The sequence below is a fragment of the Podarcis gaigeae genome (assembly GCF_964106915.1).
Source record: "Podarcis gaigeae genome assembly, chromosome: 3".
In the NCBI taxonomy this organism is placed as follows: domain Eukaryota; kingdom Metazoa; phylum Chordata; class Lepidosauria; order Squamata; family Lacertidae; genus Podarcis; species Podarcis gaigeae.
This window is the reverse complement of record NC_139680.1, coordinates 74251463-74277497: the sequence shown is the minus strand read 5'-3', so window position 1 is coordinate 74277497 and position 26035 is coordinate 74251463. Positions and strand designations below refer to the sequence as shown.

At 42.6% G+C, this 26035-nt stretch overlaps 1 protein-coding gene across 1 annotated transcript in view; it reads right to left on the bottom strand.

Moving 5' to 3' along the window:
• The window catches only part of PGBD5 (piggyBac transposable element derived 5), a 69092-nt gene that overhangs the window by 11245 nt on the left and 31812 nt on the right, over positions 1-26035 (bottom strand). The window contains exons 2-6 of the mRNA XM_083732446.1: positions 19595-20022; positions 12010-12144; positions 3755-3935; positions 909-1106; positions 550-655 (exon numbers count right to left, since the gene is read on the bottom strand). Of these exons, the coding sequence (XP_083588572.1) occupies positions 550-655; positions 909-1106; positions 3755-3935; positions 12010-12144; positions 19595-20022 (1048 nt within the window). The remainder of the gene's footprint in view (positions 1-549; positions 656-908; positions 1107-3754; positions 3936-12009; positions 12145-19594; positions 20023-26035) is intronic.

Sequence of the window (26035 nt, the reverse complement as noted above, 5' to 3'; positions counted from 1 at the left end):
ATGGGTCTCCCACAGCATGTCTTGAGTCACCTCTGAGTATTTTTATCCCTGTGCAAATGTATCTCAGAACTGAAAAGCAGTTGAAAAGGGTAAAATTTCCTGACCCAATAGTTTTCCAAGTACAATAAGCTTTTCACATGGGGGGACATGTAAAAATGTGGTCCCTCAGCTGCAGTGTGAAGTACTACAACCCAGGGAGGGGTGTGCTACGTGCCATTTCTGCACATTGGAAATATGCTGTTTCTATGTGGTAGAAACCAATTTTTATTCTTAGCCACAAATCCACACTGAAGCTCAGGGTGTAATTATTGAGGGACAGTGCCTATATCTGGTTCTTAGATAAGCTGTTTGAAAAACATCCCTGCCGTGACCCAGCTCTCTTAGAAGATATTCAGACAAGTTGGGAATGAAGTTTTATGCTTGGCTTTGTTGTCCATGCTGGAGTCAGTGAAGGCAAAGTCAGGTATCTACTTTCTTCTGAAAGTAGTACCCTTATTCCAACAGTATGGCATTCATCCTCAAGTTCCCACCACCCCACGACTTGCTTACTTGCTGTATTTGTCATCATATTTGCAGATATAACTAAGATGAGCAGCAAAGGCTTCTACTGCCAACGGGCAAGGGATCTCTCCACTTTTTCTCTTAATTATGACACCTGTTTCAATGAAAAAGAAACATGTTGGTTGTCACTTGTGGTTAACATGCAGTATGCTCTGATCCTGATAATTATCAACCCTCCAGAGCTGGTGCTATTCCCTTTTTAGGGGGAGGGGGGCAGAATTTGCATGTTGGATGCAAAGACACAGTTAATGTCCTATCTAGTTTGACCCTTAATTGCCCTGGGTTCATAACTTGTTTTGGAGGTCCAGGTCCCACCCCCAAGCAATGTAGCATCTCTGAGCCCTTACCTTGTTGAATTGGAGAATAAGCGTTGGTCAAAAACCGAAAGTAGCCTTTATTGTACCAGCAGATCAAGGACATGTTTCCTTTCATCTTTATCCTATATTGTCCTCGAGACTGAGGAGCATCTGGGTTATTTAGCATAGATGGCGGCAGGCCTGTGCAGTCACTTTTTCTTGCACTTAACAACCCACAACAATAAATCTCTGCAAATGGAAGATGGCAATACATATCTATTAGCAAAACTACCTTGAGGTTTGAGAGTTGAATGGAACGGTCATCTCCTAACCTACCAGGTTTAGAGGGGAAAAGGTGGGGCAATGACTTACAGTTTCCATGAGGAAATCCTTCTTGTCTCAATAAAGAATGCCATATAAAAGGAAATCCCAGGAGAATTGTGTGGTGAATTGTCTACTGTATGAATGAGATTGCAATGCATTTCCAAGGGAGAAGACTAACTGGAATGCTTAGCTGTGCCATACGTCACGACGGTAAAGGTCACTTTGTCTATAGCAGGAACTGAGAACCCGTAGTTCTCCAGATGTTGTTAGACTACAGTTTCCCTCACAATTGGTCATGCTGGCTGGGGCAGATGGGCATTGGAGTCCAACAACATCTGGAGGACCGCAGCGGTTCACTACCCCTAGTCTAGAACATTGCAATTTGACAAATTTAAAGCATGGCATTATCAGACTACGGTCTGAAGTGCCAAGGATGGGTAAGGTGATTCAACAAGATTTCCTGCCATTTTTATTCAAAAAAAACTAAAACATAAAAACGTAAAATAAAAACCTTAAACATCTTAGCTTTTAAGGACTAAAAGCTGAGTTCTTATAGAGAACTGTCTTTTTTTCCATACTGGCATCTTGTGGCTATATTTCATGTCTAGTGAGGCTTATAGATCACATTGCTGGTCCTACATTGCCCTTGGGGTCCCTGCCAACTCAAGATTCTACAAATCTATTCCTTTTGGTGTATTACAGTTCAAAAATCCAAGCTTTCTTAAGCTCCACTAGAATCTTAAATGGTCTGATTGAGAAGGAGCCAGTGGGGGAAATTGGATTTGTTCATATTTGTAATTCCAAGTCATTAGAAGGATTTCCAGCCACAGTTCTACGCACATCTGAACACAAAGATTCACATTTTAGTTCTGGGGTGCCTAAATGAAGGAAAGAATTAAGGAGGGTGGAGCAGGTGGATGAACCACTGAGCCCGGTACCAGTTGGAGAACACTAGCTGATTAATCTCATTACTGATAGGCTTACTGAGTTCAAGTGAAAACTCTCTGAGGTAAGAGGAGGCACAAAGACTCCTCTCGACAAAGTTGCCCTGACTCCATGAACAGTAGGGCCGGCACAACCATAACACTGGACCAGCAGGTGCAGTTCTGATCACCTCTTAAACCTCTTCTATTTGTCTTTCCTGCCACAGTAAAACTCATAAGCCGTTCACTCCTACTGCGCAGATCCAATTTTCTCCAGTAGTGTGAAGTCAATGCTATGGAGTTTGCTAAGGGGGCCTTTAATTCAGAAGCACAAACACCAAAAGGTTAGAGGTAATTAAGCACAATCTTTCTTTCAGTCCAGACAGAGAACTTGTAAATGGAGCATCACCTTACAAAGGGTAATGAGAACCGTATGTCAACCACCTCTCTAATGCAACAGAACAAATGAGGCATCCTAGATTTATGACCAAGACAAGTGACTGCTTTAACAGTGGCAGCAGATTTAGTGCCAGCACATGGCACATGTAACTTACACAGATTCTAAAAAATAAACCTGCGATGGAAGCTCACAGTTGCTAGGGCAGCGGGCAATAAAAATGAAATCCATCTGGGTTGATGGATCTGTTCTGTTTTGTTACGTCCAAATAGCAAGTGCCTTTCTCTTATATATGATATACTTGTTTGGTGCAGGGGTGAAGCCTTGACAGTGACAGCACATAGGTCAGCCTGGGAAACGACGGAGGGTGGGGCTGCCTACGATGCCCCCAGACACCTGCGTGACAATTTTTTAACGTTAAGATTTTTATGAAGAGATTCTAAAACGCCCTGAGAAGAAAGCAGAACAATGGAAGCTTCTGTTGAAGGGGAAGGAAGGCTTCAAGAAATTGAGATGAGGCATTTCCCTGATTTATATCACACATGCCTCAGGACAGGTAATTTGGGCAAATGGTAGCTAGAGAGAGAGAGAGAGAGAGAGAGAGAGAGAGAGAGAGAGAGAATGAAAATAGGGGATTGGGATTTAAATTCAGACTCCACCGTTCCTTTAAAGTGCAAATGGAAAGCTGGAAATCACATTCTCTCAGGTCACATCTGTTTTGACCCAAAATAGAGAGTGACATCTTTATTTGCTCATTTGAGAAAAAGTAACAAGTGCCTCCTAGAGAGACAGCTTAGGTCACCACTACCTGCTTATCTGTCTGCATCTCCCACTTATGGACACAAGTGAAATCTTTTTAAGTCACACCATATATTCAAACCATTCCGATATCACTTTAAATTTCCCAAACGTTCCTGTGTCCTGAAGTTTTTTAAAAAAAATTATGGGCAATGTAGAATGAACACAGGCCATTTCTTTCCCCCATTAATTGCTGGAGGATGGTTGCGGGAGGGCAGGGGACAGGAGAAATTCTGCTACCCCTAAAATGCCACAGCAATTAAACAGCTATGAATTGCCTCTGAGGTCCACAGGGATACTCCACAGCAACCATGTTAGCCTGTTTTCAGTTAAACTGTCAAAGCAGAAGCAAAACAAGAGAGCTTTGTGCCCCCGAAAGACCAACAATCCTATTGTTTTGTGAACCGGAGGCCAACCCCCCCCCCCCACAGGTCAACACGTAGCCCGACACAAACCTTGTTTCTCAAACTCTTCAAAGAGATTCAAGCTGGTGATGCTGGGCCCAGTAAAAATGATGTAGTTCTTCCCTGCCGCGTTCTGACAAAGGCTCTTGGCCACCATGCTGTGGAGCTGGGTTTTGTTCTTCAAAGCATCCAGGCCTTCCGTGCCACTTCCTTCTTTCAGGTGGACATAGATCTTAACAAGCAAGCGGGGCAGGGGCAGGGGCAGAACAGCAGGGAGAAAAGTCAGTGCGCAGAAAGGCCAGTGGCAACGCTCTCTTGTTCTTCGGGGAGATGAGCTGAATAGTACAAGTGCATACCTAATTCAATGCTATAAGGCCTCTTCTGATGGACTATGCCAAAACGGCAAAATTAACTGGGAAGCTCGGAAATCAAGAAGACAATAATTTTAAGAAAGAATGGGGAAAGTTTATAATTTCTTTACGAGACCACTGTAAACAGATTAAAACATGAGCAGGATTTTAGTCACACTTGTAAAGTAATGGAAAGTATGGATAATTTAGAAGGATGAAAATTTGGATAAGTACAGTGGTACCTCGGGTTACGAACTTAATTCATTCCGGAGGTCCGTTCTTAACCTGAAACCATTCTTAACCTGAGGTACCACTTTCACTAATGGGGCCTCCCACCGGACTGTTGGCTCATGATTTCTGTTCTCATCCTGGGGCAAAGTTTGTAACCCGAGGTACTACTTCCGGATTAGTGGAGTTTGTAGCCCGAAGTGCTTGTAACCCAAGGTACCACTGTATTGATACGCAGTTGTAAATATTATCATTAGGACCCATGGAAGGGATCAGGGGAAGGGGAGTCAGAAGATTCAGAATAATCTCAATATTTGGAATTGTTTGGGGGGGGGTTCTTATGTGTTTATACCTTTTAAAAATCAAATAATAAAAATAATAAAATGCTAAGGCCTCTTCAGTCCTGAAGGGGAGCAGTCCTATGCACAAGAAGCTGGCGAGAGGCAAACTGGTGTAGCTTAAACCAGTGTAAAGTTACAGCAGATGCAAGTCCCGTTCAGCAGTGGTAAACCTGGCAGAGGTAATTTTATGTTCTATAGCCGGTTGCCAGGTAATTTGATGAAACCGAATGGGCTCAAAATCCAGCCTAAGTTTCTCTTCTCTGGTCCTGCCTCCACCTCACCCCCAGAATGCCCCTTTGGAGGGTCTTACTCCAGCCTCAGCTTAGCCAGCTTCTGCTCTGCTCCAGCTGTGCCAGGATGCGGAAGTTATACCACTGCGTCTGAGCCAGGATTGGAGATTTAATGCTGGCTGAGCCCAGATGTGCTGCAATTCTAAGCTGCTCATCCTGGGCGCTCTTGCCACAGGCTTGCCCCCCTGAAACCTTTTGTTGGAACTGCAGTAGGAAATCCCATCCCAAAGCTGAATTAGCAAGCATCGTTGCAAGAACCAGCATGTTTAGAACTGGACTGTTTTCAAAAATCATTAGGTATTCATGCACAGGAAAAGCTACAGAGTTTGAATTGTGAAAGAGACTGATTGTTCATGGCTGTGCAAAAAGAAAAAGAAAAAAGAAAAGAAGTGCACACTGGTACTGCTTTTGGACTACTATGGGAAACAAGGAGTGCTTCACCTTACTATGCAGCTTGAAAAGACATTTGCTTGTCACTATAATTTGTGTCCTTCATTTCTGGAGATGTATCTGTTACTCCATACACACCCATAGTAACGAGACATCAGCCCCGTTCAGGCCTTCTTAAGTTCTATCCATGGAGTTCTGTGCCCTGGTATCACTACCCAGCCTTTCCCATACTAAGGAAGAAGATCTGAAGCAGGACAGCAGATGCATTGGACTGAATGTCCATTCCTCCTTGCAGCTGGCAACCCTGCACCATCAAGCAAACAATTCCTGTTGGTCAAGCATACAATTCCTATTTGGCCCATATGCAGCCAGCTGACCTTACACTGAGCCTGGATAAGGGTGGAGGGTGCTCAAATAGCTCACTGAGCTCTCCCCTTGCCAACAACATGTTTCTGTGGACGCTCTACTTCCACAGGATCTTAAGGCACAAGCCAACCCCAAGCAATTTTGCATTGGTTTCAGATAGAAGTATCAAGTTTTAAGAAAGGGTTAGGCTGTGGCAGAACCAAGGAACAGACACACCCAGAGGGAGCCTGATAAAGAGTTGTAGCAGCCAGGAGAAATTTGATCATGTCCTAAGACACTCCAGTCCTGTTTGAACAGGAGCAGTTTATGGCATGACTGATCCTTCTGCTCAAACTGCAGATGCAATTAGGTCAGTTACATAGGAAATTATGGCAATCCTATCAGCCAAAACATCCGCTGACCACCTTTCAAGCAGCCTGTACTAAACCAGTTTTTCAGTCCCACTGACTAGACATTTGGATCCATGTAAATAGTTGTAGAGAGTCCTCTGCAGGCATGGCAGAATCACACTGACACAAGGAGATGTAGCAGCAGGCCCATCTGTACCCATCACATGAGAATAGGACTGCAGCAGAAGGCAGCTATAATGGAAACTAGGAGAAAACCTAAAGCAGCTCTCACTTGGGGGCACAATTCAGTGGAAAGTTCTCTTGTGCAATCCTCAATTAAATGAACAGTGGTTCGTTTCAACTGGGTTTAGGGATGAGACCTCCTTTGTGGTTACCAGCCTAACTTCTCATGAGCTTGAGCACCCCTCCTCAACACCTCTAGTGTGGCTGCAATACTTCTGGTTTTGATTAACCGCAGTTCGCTATGTTGTCTAAACCCAGCAACAACTGCGGTTCATCTTGGTTGAAGCATGCCAATTTCAGACCATGAGTCATGTGGCTGGCTTGTTTCTGCCAACCACTGCTCATCTCACTGTTCAACTAACCACTGGTCAACCAGAATTGAGGGGTCTGGCATAATGCTAAATTCCTGTTAATAGACAAACAAAAGCTTCAAAACTCCTTCTTGGGCCCACACCAGAGGAGGAGCACACACTCTTGGTGGGTGGGAGAGGTGTTAGGAGCGTCCTACTCTCGTGTAGGACCCTGGCAGAGACACATGCCCGACTGGCATGTTCTCTCCCTCCTGGTCGATCGTTTGGAGGCTTCAAAAGCTTTCTTCTGCCCGAACATCACAGCGACTGATGCCAACAGACATCAGCACACTCAGGGATCCGCAATGTGTTCACAGTTTGTGTAACAGAACTCAGTAGCTCACATTTGCCTAATCTATGTTTATTTACATATAATACACTCGGAGCATTCTGACTTAGCTCCTTCCTCTTTCTCATTAGACAGCAAAGAGAAAGAACAAAGGACAATAGTCCCATTTCACGGAACACAGTAACGCAAACATCCTGTCTCCATCACTTCCCACTCTGTGGAATGAAAACATACACCACCATGTGATAGACAACAATCCCATGACTGCAGACACGGGAAATGAATCTCCAATATCCTCCCCTGATTCATGCACTGTGTTGCAGTCATCAGTGTAACTGCAACAACCATACAGATGTCATACACACAGTATACCCCTGTATCACCCATTCCACTCTTGGAACTACCTGCAACTGGCCTGGCCTTGGGCCTTACCATCTTGCACTTCTGACTAGTCTTGGTGTCATAACCCTTCTGATTGTCAGGAAGTCTCACACCTGGCTTTGTTGGGACTCAAACTCTAGTCTCATTCCTCTCTTAGGAATCGGTGTTCACCCTTACAGCTTTGGGTGTGGTTTCCTGTCCCTTGAGGACAAACCCTGTACCCCTTTCAAGACTTTGGGTTCCAAGACCTGTGTCAAGCCACTAACCACAGCTAAATCTGCAACAGCCTAGGGTCAATGAATAAACCATGGTTTATAGTGACGTCTGGAGACAGCCATTATGTTTGCATCTATTATTAGAATGAGCACACAGAACTTCCCCGCCATGTAATTGTCCTATACAAAGCAGCCACCAGGAAAGGAACTTTGTCCTGAGTAATATTCCAAAAGCCTATTTTCACAGATGTTTGAGCTGTCCGCCTAACAGCTGCAATAATCTATGCACAAATTGATGTCTTGGCCCTGTGCTTGACAGGGAAGGTTTCCAACATGACCCTCATGAGTGGATATTCTTTAAGCCATGGCTTAATTAATACTTGGGAATGGATTTTTGGGATGCTCAAGGAGAAACAACAGTAAAGCAAGTATTATTTAAAAGAATTAAATGAAATATACTCTACAGGATGTTGTGGAAGGGAGCTGTCTCAAAAATATGAACAAGGCAACTGATAAATTCAACTAGTTTTATTCCTACAAGCTTTGAACTTTCACAAATTTTTGAGAGAGAGAGAGAGAGAGAGAGAGATGTTAAATACGGATACCCCTACAAACAACAGATGGCTAACCCTTCTGCAACTCTGCCCTTGAAAAGGAAATTCACCCCGGGCTTATATTTTGCTCTCTCAAAGTAGAATGAGTAAATCAATTAGGACTTAATGGGACATCAAATAAGCTTATTCACAACGTGAGGACAGCGAAAGTCATTCTAATTTTTAATGTGGCACCTTACCACCGTGCACAGTTCTGACATTCTCCAACATCAGAAATGGCTCTCTGTTTAGAACTGCCACAGGTTTATCATGAATGAAAAACAAATGGGTAACAAGGAGACAGGGAGGAGAAACGAAAGAAAGATGGAAAACTCCAACCCATCTGCATGCATTTACAGTGTGCCCTGATGCCATGTTAGACTGGATCAACATAAGCACATTGTAAGAGTCTAGAATCAAGGCTATTGACAAGACTCAAGATGCCAGTCTCTTTCAGCACCACTGGAACCATTAAGAGAAGAGCAGACCTGGGCCACAGCTTGGGATGGGTGAATCTGTCCATTTTGATTTCAGTTTCTAATTTCCCAATCTTCACTTCTCCACATTTCCACATCCATTTGCAATTTTCTTTTAAAGAGTCCTCACAACACCACCAGCATTTAAATGTGCATTTCTCCCAATATACACATTTTTGTGCACAGTTTTGCCTTATATGCATTTTTGCCAAACAACTTCCCAAATTAGAAGGCATTTTGTGTGCTATTTTCACTAATGTATGCATTGTAAGGCACATTTTGACCCTGCATGTTTTTGTACACATCACTTGGGTGGAGAACTACACTGCAAAATTCAGAGAAATGTATATTTTGAAAGCTGCTGTATTTAGAGTCTCCTACTGCTTCCCAGGCAAATTTGGTAAGTTCACCTTTAAATGCTGAATCAAATTTCTCCCCATCCCCAGTCATAGCTCTGACTTCCTGATTCAGTTTGGAAGCTGTCATTTGAGTGGCAGGACCATGAGATGATCTGCCTCCACATCTCTTCATGGCTTAATTAAACTGGAGGCATGCCGTGCCAGCCAGACTGCATTGGGAATGGAAAATTATTATCCCGGCTTATCATTTGGAAATTATTTTCCTCACTTCTGGACACCACGGTTAAAAGAAGGTTATTGATACAGAGTACAGAGATAAAGAGCAGAACTGCAAAGATGATAAAGAATCTAGAAGGTAAATCCTATCAGAAAAGCGGTATGTGTTTAGCTTAGGGAAAAGAACCTGGATGGGGGGCGGGGGGTATTTAAAATCTACCAACAAATGAAAAATCAGCTTTCTCTGCATTTTGAGATGTGATGGGCACAAGTTAACATCAAGAGAAGTACCAAGCCAAAAATCAGAATAAAAGCATAATTAAAAAGAAAAAGATCGTCAATTAAAAGCAGCAGAAGGAAACAATTCAGTCACAACAGCTGAAAGGTAAGGTCTATGTCAGGCAACATAGACACCAGGTGAGTTTCTACTGAGAGGGAAAGTGGTGCCATCACAGAAAAGGCCCTCTTCTATGGCTGCCTTCTACCTCGCCTTAGTATGGCACCCGACGGAGTGCCTCATCTGTTGGCTTCAATGCACTGGTGTGTTGATGTGGGAACAGACATTCATACAGGCACTTGCATCCGAAGCTGTGATCCCCAGATGCTAAGTAACATAGCTAGTATGAAGGCTGGGCAGGGGGCAAAGAAGTCCCATTGCATGGGTAGAAGTTTCGTGGATGAGACTCATGAGTTGAATTCCACCCATAAACCCCACAGGCTACACCAGTTTTGGCTTTTGTGCAATTTATTGCTTTGCTTTATCTTTTTACTCATCTGAATTGCTTTGAGATTTCTTTAAATGTAAGCTATATGGAAACATAAAATCAAAACATAAAGTATAATAAATGGCATTTTGGATTCAAGAACTTTGGGCTTCTACATTCGTAGAAACTGTTTTTGTTAGAAAGATGCTCTCATACAGATAGCTGCAGAGAGTTTATCATTTCTTCTCACTTAAGTCAATTATCTCCATGTTGGAACCAATCATTTAGACTAAACTAAAGCCTCCTTTTGGTGCATTGAGCAAATTATTGTTTTCCTCCTTCACAGAACAGCAGGCAGTCTCCAAATAAGTGGTTGACTTCCACAGGGCCTTTGTATAAATGTACTGGAAAGGTCGTCAACATAAAGGTGAATGTGGTATTTAAGTCTCTAGTCACTGGGGGGAAAACATCACACCTGTTCTTGCAAGCTGTGATATTGATGGGTTCACACGTTTTGAAATGTTCATTTTCACAACTTCTTGAACTTCTTTCTCACCTGATCCTTTCAAATATGAACAGAGGGCTGTCAAGATGTGCATAGACAAAGGCTCTTGAGATTACTTGGGAGTTATTTGGATGCGAGTCAAACGCAAGTGTCAAGTTCATTATTTTGCTCAAGCTGTTGAGCTTGATCCTGTGACGTGCGGAGTGTCATCCATTCTCATTGACTTTGACAGTTTGAAGATGTATGTTAATGGAGATGGACTGAGGGCAGAAAATAAATTATATTTGGAGCCCAGAGTAGCTGGAATCTCTCCAGCAAGTCTACATTTGTAACAGTTTTCATTTATGATCTATAGACCTTGCTCTTTCTCCTACTTATCCTTCAGTGCCAAAGTCCATGAAGGCAAAACAAAAAGTCTTATACTGTGGGAACTATCACCCATGGCTTTTCCCCGTGATGCTCCTGTAAGAGAAGAATCCCGTGGCTGTGATGTAGGAGTTGAAGACACAGCTACTATGCTAGTGGGAAGTGCAGCAATGGCAGCATGGGAAGTAACTGGTTATGATGATAAATTTTAGAAATGGGGGTTTCAGAATGATTTCAACTCAGAAATCCATGATCCATCAGAAGCCAAGCCCAAGCCCTCTCTGAAATTTGGGCCCAGTCCATAATGGCTTTACTGCTTGGATAGCCCAGTTGGTTAGAGCATGGTGCTGATAACACTAAGGTTGCGGGTTTGATCCCCATATGGGACAGCTGCATGTTCCTGCATTGCAGGGCATTGGACTAGATGATCCACACGGTCCCTTCCAACTCTACAATTCTGTGATTCTATGACCATCATCTAGTGCTCCCTGCTCCCAAACCATGCAAATGAAAATGTGGGCATCCACTGTTGTTGTTTTTTTTGGGGGGGGGGCGGGGGAGAGATGCGCAAAGTATTTATTTCATAAAATTGCTTGTTTTTGTTTGTTTGTTTTAAAAAATCCAAGTAGAATACCAAAAGGGGGCACTAGGGCTAATTTCTCACAAAAATTGAAAATAATACTTCCTGTCCAGTTTGTCTCAGGTGCTACAAGTGGTTGCAACATAGTAGGTTTTGGGGTTTCTTTAATGAAAGCTGGGAATATGAGGATTATGGTTCATCCTGGGATGGAGCAACTCCCCCCCCCCCATTTTGTCTCTCCCCGCCCACACCCTGCAATAGATACCCAGGATTTGTTGAAGAAAAAACTGTATAGGCCACATCTTTAAGGAATGGACACTTAGTCAGAAATTGTAGCTCTTGCTGAGGTACCTTGGGCTTGCAGCCTGAATTATTCAATACAATTAGGAGGCATAGAAAACAACCATCTTCAGACTGGCAGGAAGGACAAGATGAACTTCCCTAGGATATTTTTAAAAACCCTGCCACACTTTTTCATATAAACAGTGTTAGCTTGGCCCATGCAGGGGGCTGTTGATGGACAGGAAACATTATTCTTGTTACCAGAGGGCTTGGGGAAGTTTCAATTTAACATAAATCATGCAGAATAAGACTTGGGACTAAGGCTTTTTTCTGTACAGTACAGACAGTCGCTCCCCCTTGTAGCCTCTTGGAAAATGCCTTAATGTGCAAATCAAGGCACTTTTCTGTGCAGATGCCTGACTCAGGGCTGAGGCCAATTCCACAGGCTCTTACCTGGCAGATAAAACCAGTTGATGAGCACTGCCGTACCCAGAGACTGAATTTCCGCTTTTTCCTCTTGCGTAACTCTCGCTCTGTGCAGGTGGCAATGAAAACCGGATCTTCGTCAATCAGAGGTTCATGGAGTACCTAAAATCACAACGGGGTTGTGTTATTCTATCACTGGGAAGGAAAACAGGGTTTTCAATTTCTCTAAAGCAAGCATGGCAAAGTGGATCAAGTGTCGGATTTCAACCAAACCCCATTCAGCTGTGAAGCTTACCAGGTGACCTTGGCTCAGTTGCTATCTCTGAGCCTAATCTACATCGCTGGGTTGTTGTGGAAATAAAATAACAAAGGCTTGCCACATTGTAAGCTAAAAAAGCCCAGCCAGAATATATGTCCAGAGGCACAGGAAAACCCTGAAGGCTGTGGTGCACACAGGCGCAAGCTATTGAAAGAGTCAAGAAAGGGGCAACATCCTTAAGGACTTAAAGCGGAAGAGGTAAAATATAGAATTAACCTGACTCAGCATCACCTGGCGTTCACCAATATTTCCATTTATTGGAACAAACCGATAAATTGTTGAGTTGCACACATATTTCCGCCCCCATTATTTGAGGACCCAGGGTGGAGGATATGGAGTTGTATAAGGTTGACCTTTCCCATGATATTCCAGTCACAAACCTGGCTCTGCGTTCCTTGGAAGGGAAAGGAAGACCATGGATGTGATGAAACAAACAAAAATATTCTCTCCTCAACCCCCAATCCTTAGCAGAGTCAATTGCTGTCCTGTGCAACAAAGACGATTGCGAGATAGATAGATAGATAGATAGATAGATAGATAGACGATAGATATAGACTAGATAGATGATAGATGATAGATAGATGATAGATAGATGGATGATGGATGATGGATGATAGATGATAGATAGATAGAATGATGAAAACTTCAGATTATCTAGATCCCAATACATTTTGGATTATAATTCATAGGGGGTTATACACAACCCATTCTAGCAGCTGCAACAAAACTATGTTGTTCATGTCTGAACAGCGCACTCTGGCCTAGTTCAAACAAGCTATGGTGTTATCCAACTGAACCGTGTGTGGTTTGTTTTTTCTGCCATGTATGGTTTATTTGGGGAAAACAATCTCCTCAAATATGAGAAGGTAGGGTCATCATCTTTGCTTAGCCCTTATTTCTCTGATTATCGCTAGTCGAAACATTTACTTTAGCCCTTGTGAATTTGTAGACTGCAAGCGAAGCAAAGAACAGCTTGCTTATAATGAACTTGTTGTTCCCTCCTGAGAGCTATGCCTTGGTAATTTTAATTCCCTCCAGAATGTTAATCTTTGGCCAAGTTCATGTTGCTTCTTGCCAGCCATGTTCCACTCCTCCGGCTACCCAACAGCATCAAGCCATCAAATGAGATTTTTTTAAAAAAATAAAATGAAAAGGTTGCTCATTCAAAACATAGGTCTGTTTTGGAAAGCATCTTCAATGCATCACGGGGCTCACCTGTGCAATTATCATTAAAAAGCGAATAGCAGAGAGAAAAGTTTGAAGCCAGAAATGAATGTAGATATTTTTTTAAGCAACATATTTATTATGTTCCACATAACCCAAGGAATTGGGACATGCAATGCCACTTAAAACTGGTGACGAGAGGATCCTCACAGTCCACGTGAAAGTTATTTGGAAAATGGGATTAATTCCAGCTGTTCAGCAAAACAATCTGTACATTAAATTGAATCTGTTGTGTATTGAGCCCACACAAGCATGGCATCACTTCGTAGGAACGGATTGCTTTTAGATGCAGATTGTGTACAGATAAATATAACGATACTTGCGAGTGCGTTTATAAAAATTATAACGACCTGCTAATAATTGTACACTTGTTGGAACAACAGCATTACTTATATACCTATAAATCACATTGTATTACAGTTTCAAGCACCTTTTTCTTTTCTTTTTTCATTTCTTTCCCTTCATTTGTCCACTGAAAGTTTTCAATAAAATATAAGTAAATAAAAACAATTGCAGGAGACTTCTCCATTGCTGGCAGTCACTGGGGGAACAACATGGTGGGCCAACAGCAAATTTGGGGCGGGGGCAGAGCTGATGTGCTCCTTCAAACTGTCTCTTCCCTGTAATGGTTCAGACTAGATGACTCTTGGTGACCCTTCCAACCCCACAATTCTATGACATACATGCTGTTCAGAATGCCTGAAGAGGACTTTAGGAGAACTCCCAAACTGCACACATTGATCCCTCAGGGGGAGTGCAAGCCCATCTAGGACCAGCTGAAAAACAATACCCAGGGAATCTGGATTCTCAGCCTACAGAACATCTGCCTGGTCTCTCTACAAGGGACATCTATAAGATGTGTAGTGTTTTCTTGAACCACCATGGGAGTATATTCTGAAAGTCGAGTGGAAGCGTGGCTCAGGGTTTTGATACCGAGAGTTTAACATCCAAATATGCCTGCCTTCAAACATATTTGTCAGAGCCGCCCCTAGGTCCCGACAATATTAGATATTGTTATAACAAAATTTCTCCCCGCCAGCCTTACATCTATACATCTTCACCTCTGGAGCTGCTGCACGTCTTCATTTATGCAAGCCCTTAATAGCTCATAAAAGATTCACAGCACCACCTGAAAGCACCATAGCAAAACATGCAGATTATACTAAAAAAACCCAAGAGGCACAGATGTGTGGAGCTGGGCAAAGTCTTTTCGATATCCTAAAGCAGACATGTTCAACCGGTTGACCGCGATCGACAGGTAGATCCCCTGTCAATCACGGGATCCTTATCGATTGCTGGGTTAGAAAAACTTCAGAATGAATGTTTCCACCCCCCTCCTCCCTCGTTCTGTCCCTCCATCGCATCAAGTGGGTGGAGTTTGGTGTTTTATCATTGCGATGTTGAATCCGGCAATTGACTTAAGCGCTGTGTGCATTTGTTATTGGCGGAGTGTGAGATGAGCGAATTATGTCACTCTCCCTTAAAAAAAGCTCAAAAACTGTGCCCCCCCCAAAGCTAAGCAACTCTGGTCTCCCCCCAAAAAGCTCAACAATTCGGGTCAATCCTCAATGACAACGGGTAGATCACTGCCAGTTTTTTTACACTGGGAGTAGATTGCAGTCTCTTGGGAGTTGGACGGGCCTGTCCTAAAGAAATATGAGCCCCTAGCAATTCTCCTCAGTCACTTACCTCCTCAAGTAAGTTTTAATACTAGAATGTGGCACCTTAACAAAGACACCACTTTGTACAAGTGGGTTATTGTGTTTAATTTGCCTTGAAGCTATATCCATCCATCCGACTGCTTATCTAAGAGGAGTTAGGACAAAGTGTTGTAGAAAAGGAGATTTAAAGGCAAATAATTGAAGGTGCTGGTGTTAACCAACAAAACCATACATAGTCTGGGACTCCAGTACCTTTTCCCTTTACCACCTGAACCTTACAAAGGCCTTCTTCAAGGTGGTTGCGCCATCAGAGTTACAGAGTGTGACAATGAGGGGGGTGGGGCTTGTCAGTGGTTCACCCCCCCCAATACAGAATGCTCCCCAGGGAAATTTGCCTAGTGTCTTCTGTGCAATACTCTTTCAGGGTCAAGCAAATACATTATTCCCTGCCTAGGTTTATAGTAAATTTTAGAAGTTTTATTGGTTTCAGCAGCAGCCTAGTTTTAAAGCTTTTAGAGTTAACATCTTCCTTCTGATGACAATTTTAATATTGTTTATTCAGGTTGTTAAGTTTTATTGGTCTGGGAAGGGAAGTGTCTTCTATACAGCTTGGTATAAGGGAGGGGTGGGTTACTGGTGCCTGCATGCAATTTTATGTCATTTTTAATTAACATTTTTATTTTTTATATTGCAGGTTGCCTAGAGACTTTGGAGTAGACCACACACACACACACTTTCATAGTGGTGACAATGATGACAACAAAATGGCAACAATTTCTAGACTGTAAGTGATCACAAAAGAATTCAACTAATTCCTTTAGTGAAATGCAGGGGGGTACGGATTGCAAGGTTCAAACTCTAGGGAATCTCAGCCTTTCAACATCCAGTAACAGTCTTTCTTAAATCAGAAGCAAACTGAAGTATATCCTCCAACCCCCACCTTTGCTATTTTATGTACCACTTTTTGTATATTGTTAACCTTGGCACATTAGAAAATAAATTCAATAACCAAAATGCTGTCAAGGGAAAGAGGTGCCAAACTTAAAGGTCTCTGAATAATTCATTTGAAATCTGTGCTAAACTACCGCAAAAACAGCTATTTCAGCATCTGCCACTCTGAAATCTGCGTTCTTCCATTAGTACTGGAAGAGAGACAGACCAAAGAGACAAAGACAATTTAATTTGCTTTAGCAAATCTTCAACATAGGGCCAAACACAGGTATATAGGCAGAGCCAGATGTTCAGCGTTATATAAGGCTGATTCCAGCCACATAAGTATTTCAAACAGGAGCAAGGTATTCTTGGCAAAAGGACTTGGAAATGGGGAGATGGATTAGATAGAATTCAGAATTATAGCAGTCAGATATGATTAAGCTTTTAAGCCTTTGACATTCAATGCATTTAAAGGCCAGCTCACATGCATGGACGTCACTTAATGATATCTGCTGGTATCTGAATGTGTGAACTGACACCACTGAAAAACAACGAGCAGATTTGTTGTTGTTGTTTAGTCATTTCCGACTCTTCGTGACCCCATGGACCAGAGCACGCCAGGCACTCCTGTCTTCCACTGCCTCCCACAGTTTGGTCAGACTCATGTTTGTAACTTCGAGAACACTGTCCAACCACCTCGTCCTCTGTTGTCCCAATCTTTCCCAACATCAGGGTGTTTTCCAGGAAGTCTTCTTTTCTCATGAGGTGGCCAAAGTATTGGAGCTTCAGCTTCAGGATCTGTCCTTCTAGTGAGTACTCAGGGCTGATTTCCTCAAGAGTCTCCTCCAGCACCATAATTCAAAAGCAACAATTCTTCGGCAATCAGCCTTCTTTATGATCCAGCTCTCACTTCCATACATCACTTTTGGGAAAACCATAGCTTTAACTATACAGACCTTTGTCGGCAAGGTGATGTCTCTGCTTTTTAAGATGCTGTCTAGGTTTGTCATTGCTTTTCTCCCAAGAAGCAGGCGTCTTCTAATTTCGTGGCTGCTGTCACCATCTGCAGTGATCATGGAACCCAAGAAAGTAAAACCTCTCACTGCCTCCATTTTTTCCCCTTCTATGTGCCAGGAGGTGATGGGACCAGTGGCCATGATCTTTGGGTTTTTTTGATGTTGAGCTTCAGACCATATTTTGCACTCTCCTCTTTCACCCTCATTAAGAGGTTCTTTAATTCCTCCTCACTTTCTGCCATCATGGTTGTGTCATCTGCAACAAATTCCCACCGTGAGCAATGGGAACCTGGACAACGTCATGACTAATTTAATTCCATTGATTTCCAGTTAATCTTAGGGCCAAACCAGACGTGATATTATTTTGAAGTAAAAAAGCTGGTCTCTGATCTCAAGTGGAGCAGCACAGGTTGGGGGAGAAGGGCTTTAAGCCTTTGCCCCGGCCGTGATTGTCACCAGGGCAGGTGTGCATTGGCAGCCAGGTGATAATGAGGCAAGCTGAGACCTTCGTCTTGGACTGTGGATGAAGTGGAGCAGTAAACTGACACATCCTGCATCCTCCAAGGCTCGTGCTCCCTTGTCATTGCCTGGTTCCCGTTATTGACACTGGGTGCCCACAGACATGGCAAGTCTCTCTGCTTCCGTCTACACCTTCTCCCTGCCTCACTCTAGCCCATATGTGAGGAACCAGCCGCCCATGGGATTAATTAGGTCCACCAGGGCTTTTAATTTGGCCCATGAAGCCATCCCCCCCCCCAGCCATGCCCATCTGTCAGGATGTCAGCTGCAGCTGTAAAAAAAGTAACTAGGACTCTTGGCTGTTCCTTCGCCTGCACAGGTTGAATTTGGCGCTGTTTAAATTTGCACTGCTTTCAACAGACATCGGATCCACGTGGGAACAAACAAGTGGATCCAACCCCGCCCCCATCGCTATGGTCATGGTCTGTTTCAAAGAGTGCAGAATACAATATGCTTCCCAATGAATGACTGGTAGCACATTCTAAGGCCCCTGATGGCGCCTTTGCAAGCACAACTTGTATTCCTTGCCATTTAAATTTGGCACCAAATGCAAGCCATGCTGCCTCAGTAGGGAGGTGTGCGTGTCAAACCCATCTGCTCTCCACCTGTGGAGGGTTGGCCACAACTGAATCCTCTCCGCCAGCTGAAAGTAGTTCCTCCCACTTGCTCCAGCCTCTGAGGAAGGGCCATGGCTGGTTCCGTCCTCAGAATAAGGCATTTGCCTTGCTGCTGCGGTTTGTCACCGTGGCTAGAAATGTTGTTTTATTTGGGAAAGAAATGTTAAAGTAACAGCATCTTTAGATTTTTGTGGCGGTGGAGGCAGTGGAGAAGACACTTTCCCAGTCTTCTTAATAATATATCTCTGGTGGCTAATTCTCACACTCGATGTGGGGATAAAACACATTCCACTCTTTAGTCAGCAGAATATTCTCTCAGATCTCACGAACAGCCTTCCAAGAATATTCTTCACTTACAAAGCATGCTATACCTTCATATTGGAAAGGGTTAACATTTAATGCTGGGTTCCAGTCTTCAATTCAATTAAACAATTAGCCATAAAGAGAAATAGAACAGATACAAGCTGAATTAATTTATCCCTCTGATTCACCACCTTCCAAAATGAAAACCAGTAGCTCCTACTGGCTAATTCTTTTGGTTTATTGGTGACTGGTTTCATCTTAATTTGATTACAGCTAAGCTAATCAATTTACTGAAAAGAAAGATCATATACGAACTTTAAACCTTAGTAGCATGGCTTATTTTGTGACTGAATTAAGTGCCTGCCTTAGCTCAGGATAGATTTGTACATACTTATCTTGATGTACCACAAAACTGTATGACATGCATTCGCAAACACACCGCTGCACATTCATGCTTTGCACTGCTGGGAGTGTGTGCTAAATGTGCACTTGAAATTTTTTTTAAAATTTTTTATTAAATTTATTAAATTTCTATACTGCCCTTCATCTGAGGATCATAGGGCAGTTTACAATGTAAAAACACGAAAAGTGCAACATAGTAAAAGTAATAATCTCAGCGGCCTCTTACATGATTCACTTTTATTTTGTATTATGAGAACCTATTACATTAATCTGCTGTTTACAGTAGTACCTCAGTTTTTGAGCATCGGAAGCTGAACGTTTCGGTTTTCGAACGCTGAAAACCCAGAAGTAATTTCTTCCATTTTCAAAAACGCCTTGGAAGTCAAACGGCTTCTGCTGCATTTTTTTTCAATTTTCTCAGTGGAAATTGCCGGCGGCCTTTGTGCTTCTGTTTTCTAACATTTCGGAAGCCGACTGATCTTACATTCGAAAACTGAGGTACCACTGTATCAGGAAAGTTGGATACATTTATGTTCTGCAGCTTTGGTATAAAAGAGCCTCTGACATACCAGCATGGAGTAACCAAAGATCTCCCACAGCCAAGGAACCATATCTCACCTGGGTTTGGGAAGGCTTAAAGGCAGAGTCAAAGCTGTGTTGCAGGGAGTCCAGAAAGGGCTGGATTTTGTAGAGGCCATGCGTAGTCTGACTGGAACGGAAGGCCACAATATGGAAGTACTTGAGGATCTTCTCAAATCTCGGCTGAGTCATGATCAGTGCTATGCTCTTGTTGCTATAGAAACCACTACTCCAGATGCTGAGTACAGACTCGCAATGGTGAGTGCTGGTGGATATCATGTACGCAAGGAAAGCCTTGATTTCTGTCAGGGTGACGTCCACCCAGGCATCATCACTCCCAAATCGCTCCTGGTACTTCTTGGCATACATATTGGTTTGCACGACCACGTTCTTCAGCAAGTTGTCAGGGACAAAAAGTTGGAAGAAGTCCATGGCACTGGCAGTTGGTGGCATTTTGCGAGTGGGGCCTAGAAAACACAAAAAGAAACAGGTTGTTCTCATTTCCTTAGTAAGGGAACTGAGAAGTAGCAGTTAGGCCATCTGGCCCATGGACACTCAAATTCAGAGCTGTTTACTTACAAGACATATCGTAATCAGTAGTCAGAACAACATTAAAGGTAAAGGTAAAGGGACCCCTGACCATTAGGTCCAGTCGCGGACGACTCTGGGGTTGTGGTGCTCATCTTGCTTTATTGGCCGAGGGAGCCGGCGTACAGCTTCTGAGTCATGTGACCAGCATGACTAAGCCGCTTCTGGTGAACCAGAGCAGCACACAGAAAAGCCGTTTACCTTCCCGCTGGAGCGGTACCTATTTAAATACTTGCACTTTGTGCTTTCGAACTGCTAGGTTGGCAGGAGCAGGGACCGAGCAACTGGAGCTCACCCCGTCGTGGGGATTTGAACTGCCGACCTTCTGATCGGCAAGCCCTAGGCTCTGTGGTTTAACCCACAGTGCCACCCATTTAACAGGGTACAACATTGTACCCTATTAAAAAGAAGAAAAATAAATAATTTTTCAGGGCAATCCAACTTTTGTGCCATGGAAAGCTGGATTTTGTGGTATAAAAGATGCAGATTCAGCATGTTAACATAGCAGACAATCTTATTTTGTATAATTTAGTCACATTTTTTGTTCTGCATCATCTTTTCTGAACATATATATAAGAACATCAGAGGAGCACTGCTGGATCAAACCAAAGGCCCATCAAGTCCAGGTCTATCTAATCTAATTTTAGCAGTGGCCAATCTATGTGAAGCCCACAAGCAGGATGTAAGCATGATAGCACTCCCATGATCATGAACCCTACTATTCAAAGCCATTCTGCCTCCTATACTGAAGGAAATATACAGCCAACATATATACTGGCTTCTCTTCCATTTCTGGCTTTGCTAGATATTGAAGGGGGAAGAAACTCCACCCTCAACTGCTAAAATATGCAGCATGATCACTATTCCTATTTATTTATTTTATGCATTTATATACCACCCTTCAGCCAGATGGTTTGTAGGGTTGTCTATAGCAGAACAACAACAACAAAAAATCTAAAATCTGAATCAAAATCAAAGAAGAAAAAGCATCCCAATAAAAACAAGTCTATAGCATGTAGTCTGAAGTGAGTTTCACTAAGCTCAAAAAGTAGAATCAGCCTCATATAACCAGCAGATCTAGTTAATGCATGAAGGAGTTAAGAACATTGAATAAGTTGGTTGCCTAGACTTAGCTAAAAGGAGGCATTTTTTTAAGCCTATATTTCCACGCTTTACTTTCCTGCATGTTTTGTGATTTTAAATCTCTGCTGGGGTTTTCTCACCAAGAGAGAATTTGCCCCCAAACCTGGATCTAGGCATCCAGGGAATTCTTCTTTTATCCGTTACTAAACTGTTAAATAACCCACAAAAGTGAGTCGGTTTAGGAATGGAGACTTTTTCGAGTGCCCCTTTGACTTCTGATATTTCAGTGCACATTGCTCATCTACTTTCAACTCTGCCTTTCCAGACGTAAGGACTAAAAACTTGGTTTGAAGGGCTGTCAGAGGACAACCCTTTACTTGAAGGGTTTCTCTCTTTGGTCTGAGTCCAGTTTAAAGATAAACAATGACAAGAAGGGGGAAACCACCAACAGTTAGCATGTGGGGAGCAAACTGAGCCAGTGCATGGGTTACTTGGTTACATAGTATAGTTGCATATATACAGCTATATTATCAACGTTTTTTAAAAAGATGGCAGAATGGATTGTGGAAACTATCAAGGGATCTTTTTATTAGCTGTGGCCAGCAAAATTCTTGCAAGGATCTTAACAAACCATCTCCTAACTATATTCAAGACTACCCTTCCTGAATCTCAAAATGGTTTTTGACCTTCTAGGGGGACAGTGGACATGATTTTCACTGCTCGACAGCTTCAAGAAAAATGTAGAGACCAAAGCCAACCCCTGTCTATGGCATTTATTGACCTGACCAAGGCCTTCAACACTGTAAATCATAATGCCCTGTGGACTCTCCTTCTCATCAAGAGGAGTCTGGCCCTTTCAGAGTACAGTAAGTCTCCTGCCCCTCCAGAGAGACCCCACTTCTTCTTTCCAAGCTCACATCATCCCTACATTCTCTTCACTCTTTTTCTCAGTGTGGTGATCTATATTAGTCTCTATGGTTGTCTTTCTCTTCATTTCCTGTTCCTCCTCACCCCAGCCAGCTGTTGAAGAGATTAAGAAAGGGCCTACAGGGTCTGCGGAGCTGGACCATTCCTCAGACCATGCAAAGTTATGCCATATCTAAGGCTGAACTTGATTCACATAACAGTTGAGTGTTAACACCAGCATTTCCTCTTCCAGACTTGGGTCACCAGGGCAAATCATCTGAAAACTCTGTCATGGTCTCGGATAGATGTTTATACCATATTTGCCCAGCAATTCAGGGTGTTATCACACATCCATCAGCATTAGGAATACAGATAAAGGTTTTTTTTTTTAAAAAAAGGTAAAGGACCTCTGGATGGTTAAGTCCAGTCAAAGGTGACTATGGGGTCACCTTTGCGGCGCTCATCTTGCTTTCGGGTCAAGGAAGCTGGCGTTTGTCCACAGACAGCTTCCCGGGCCATGTGCCAGCATGACTAAACCGCTTCTGGTGCAACGGGACACCGTGACAGAAACCAGAGCACATGCAAACACTGTTTACTTTCCCGCTACAGTAGTACCTATTTATCTACTTGCACTGGTGTACTTTCGAATTGCTAGGTTGGCAGGAGCTGGGACAGAGCAATGGGAGCTCACCCAGTCACGGGGATTTGAACCGCCAACCTTCTGATTGGCAAGCTCAAGAGGTTCAGTGGTTTAGACCACAGCACCACCCACGTCCCTATTACGAATACTGCAATGATACAGGGAGATGGTATCTGGCCCTTCGGCATTTATCATTTTGGGTTGCATCTATATGTAAAATCAATTTACTTTGCTTCGAAGATACAGATAATGAAGTTTCCCAAAACAGCAAATTTTCATTCATAATGCACAGCACCAAAGGCCAAAGAAATGAAATAAATATAAAAAAGTACATGCTAGAACTTTCAGAAAACCAGGTTGATATAGAATATTCCATTATTATGATTTTTCGCACAATTATATTTTCAGCAGCTAGCACTCTTTAAAGTGCAATTTTTCTGAGAAGTGATTATGTTAAAGTGGTACTCATTTATTCAACAGACGCATTTCCTGAGTGCAGTTATCTCTATGTATCTGCATTAATGCTCAAAAATATTTTTCCTCCTAATGTAATATAAGGGCATGATCCACCCCAGCACAGGTAAAGCTTAACCAATTGTGGGCAATCAACACAGGCCTTATCTCTTGCCCCTTCTTCAGTCTTGAACAGCAAGAAGCAGCAATAAACACATAGTGACCCACCAGCCATGGGACCCTGGCCTGCAAGTTATTCTACAAGCAACTTGTTTGGCTGGGGCTCTGAAAAAGAAAGGAAACAGGCAAGACAAAAGGTGTGCCTGAGTTCTGGCCAGTGCGCTACAGCTTGTGTGTCTCCATATATGTCTTTACATGCCTTTCCAATGTTTTGGACAACAATCTTCCACCAGGCCCAGGCAGTATGATCAGAGATGATCAGGTTGGGGAAGACTGTAAAATTGTATTCTGTTGCTTCATATATTGCTGAACCTGTTCAGGTGTGTGTGTGTGTGTGTGTGTGTAGGTATTTTGAACTTGCAAATGAAGCAATGCTTCTTTCATGCTATCCGACAGATGTTTGAGTCCTCTCCAGCCCTTTGAGTCCAAAATCCACCCAGCTGTGGTCAGCATTAAGTCACTTGCTATTGAAGTCTCTGGTGATTTAAATTCTGGAATAGACATGGCAGGAGTCTGGTATGCCTGTACTCGGCACACTGTGTTCCAGCTCTGATAAGCACGACTGCTTACTGCAGGAGTCTCCAGCATCCAGAAACAGAGAACACGAGAGGAAACCACACATCCAATCTGCCAAACAGCATTACAGTTAAAAAAAAGAAGTCAGTGCGTCATAGGGAGCTTAGAAGGATGCACATTCACAAATCATCAGAGTCAATCAAATGCTGCAACAACTTTGTCCTGCAAATTAAGGTCCTGCAAGCTGTTAGTTATTTTGCGCTATTATAATGCTTTGACCAATCACTATTTGCTTAAAAACAAGACCGAAAGCAAAGAACTTTTGCTTAGCCTCCAGGTTCTCATTGCATTTTAAGAGTACCACAGATTCTCAGATTTTTAAATACATGTGTTTTTTGCAATGATGACCTTGGAAATGGGATGGAAACGCATCAAATCACATTTCCCAGATCAGAAGGGAACAATTTCAGAATTGAAATTTCAGAACTGGTGAAGAGTGTCAAACTTTCCATTTACTGGGCTTACCCTGAAGAAAGACAGAGTCAGGTCACAGCTTCCATAAAAGAATAATAAGGTGGGCATGCTTTAAAAAATCCCAATGATTTCAGTAGCATTTAGACACAGCATAGTATTTCTAGAGTGTGCCGAGATACACAATATTCTAAAAGGCCAATAATAAAGAAAACATTTTTATTTTCCTCTCTGGCAAGACCCAAACCACCCTTTATTTGAATATTCCCATTTGACTATTTACCATTTCTATTTCTAGAAGGCCACTGTGAAAACAAGATGCTGGACTTGGCTCTTATTTTGGAAACATGGCACAAATTTCCTTCTTCAAAAGCAATCTAAGTAAGGCTTCTGGGCTACAGGGCATCCTAGTTTGATCTGTTTAGGGAAGTTTATAATGTGTGATATTTTAGTGTATTTTTGGTTTCTATGGAAGCCACCCAGAGTGGCTGGGGAAACCCAGCCAGATGGGCGGGGTACAAATAATAAATTGTTGTTGTTGTTATTATTATTATTATTATTATTATTATTATTATTATTATGCAGATTGACCACAAGCAATACTTATGCAGATTGACTCTGAAGAAGAAAAACTGTATTTCTGAGATGTGTTTGGCTTTAACAAAAGAGGTGTCCACACATTACATTCAGTGAGTGTATATACTCTGTGGACCTGTGTGTACATAATAGAAGAGCTGTACAAATCCAGTGTACACTTTCTCACACAAATACTTACACATGTGTAGAAAGAAGTCAGCTTGCCCCAGTGTTCAGTGCAACATGTGACTAAGCCTAAACTCAGGTATATTGGAGAATTCCTATTCCCTCTTGTCTTTCAGCTGTGCCTAGTTCCTTCTATTTTTGCTTCTCTATGTCTGCTCATGTTCTTGAAGCTGACAAGTGATGGTTGAAAAAAATGTGGCAGGATCACATACTCACACATTACTGCCCCCTAATCCCTACTGTGATCTCTTGTCAAACAGGTTTTTTTCAAACATGGCAAAAACCTGTTTGCCAGAAGTGAGTATCTATATCACATGCTGTGATGTCTTTCTCTCACCCCACCTTCAACAATCTGGAAAAGCTATCATCTGTCCTGCTACCTGAAATTGACAGAGCTAGACGTTTCATTCACAATTATGGGTTTATACCTTGCTGAAGACCATTGTATGCAGGTAAGAAAATAGTGCTTCAAGTCCACACATTAATTTTCCAGCAGGGCTCTGTGATACATGATGAATCACATTTCAACCAGTCACAATTGCTCATAGGTGGAAGGGATGCTAAAAGACCTTCATAGCATCAGCTGTGAAAATATGCTTAGCTAAAGCTAAATCTGTTGCATGGTGACTAGGAGTTTATGGGTAAAATGCAAGTGACATCCTGTCCCTTTGTGCCATAAAATAAAGAAATAAAACCCAGTCTATATTTCTAAGAAATATTTTCTGTTAGACCATACTCAAATCTCTTTGTCCACTAAGAACTGGGTGGGAGTGGAAGGCTATAAGCCACAGAGAATTTCCTGGCAACTGCCTATGGTTTTATTTCCTCCATTTAAAAGCCTCACAGTGATTTGATGGTCCATCAGATGGTTCCCTTCAGTA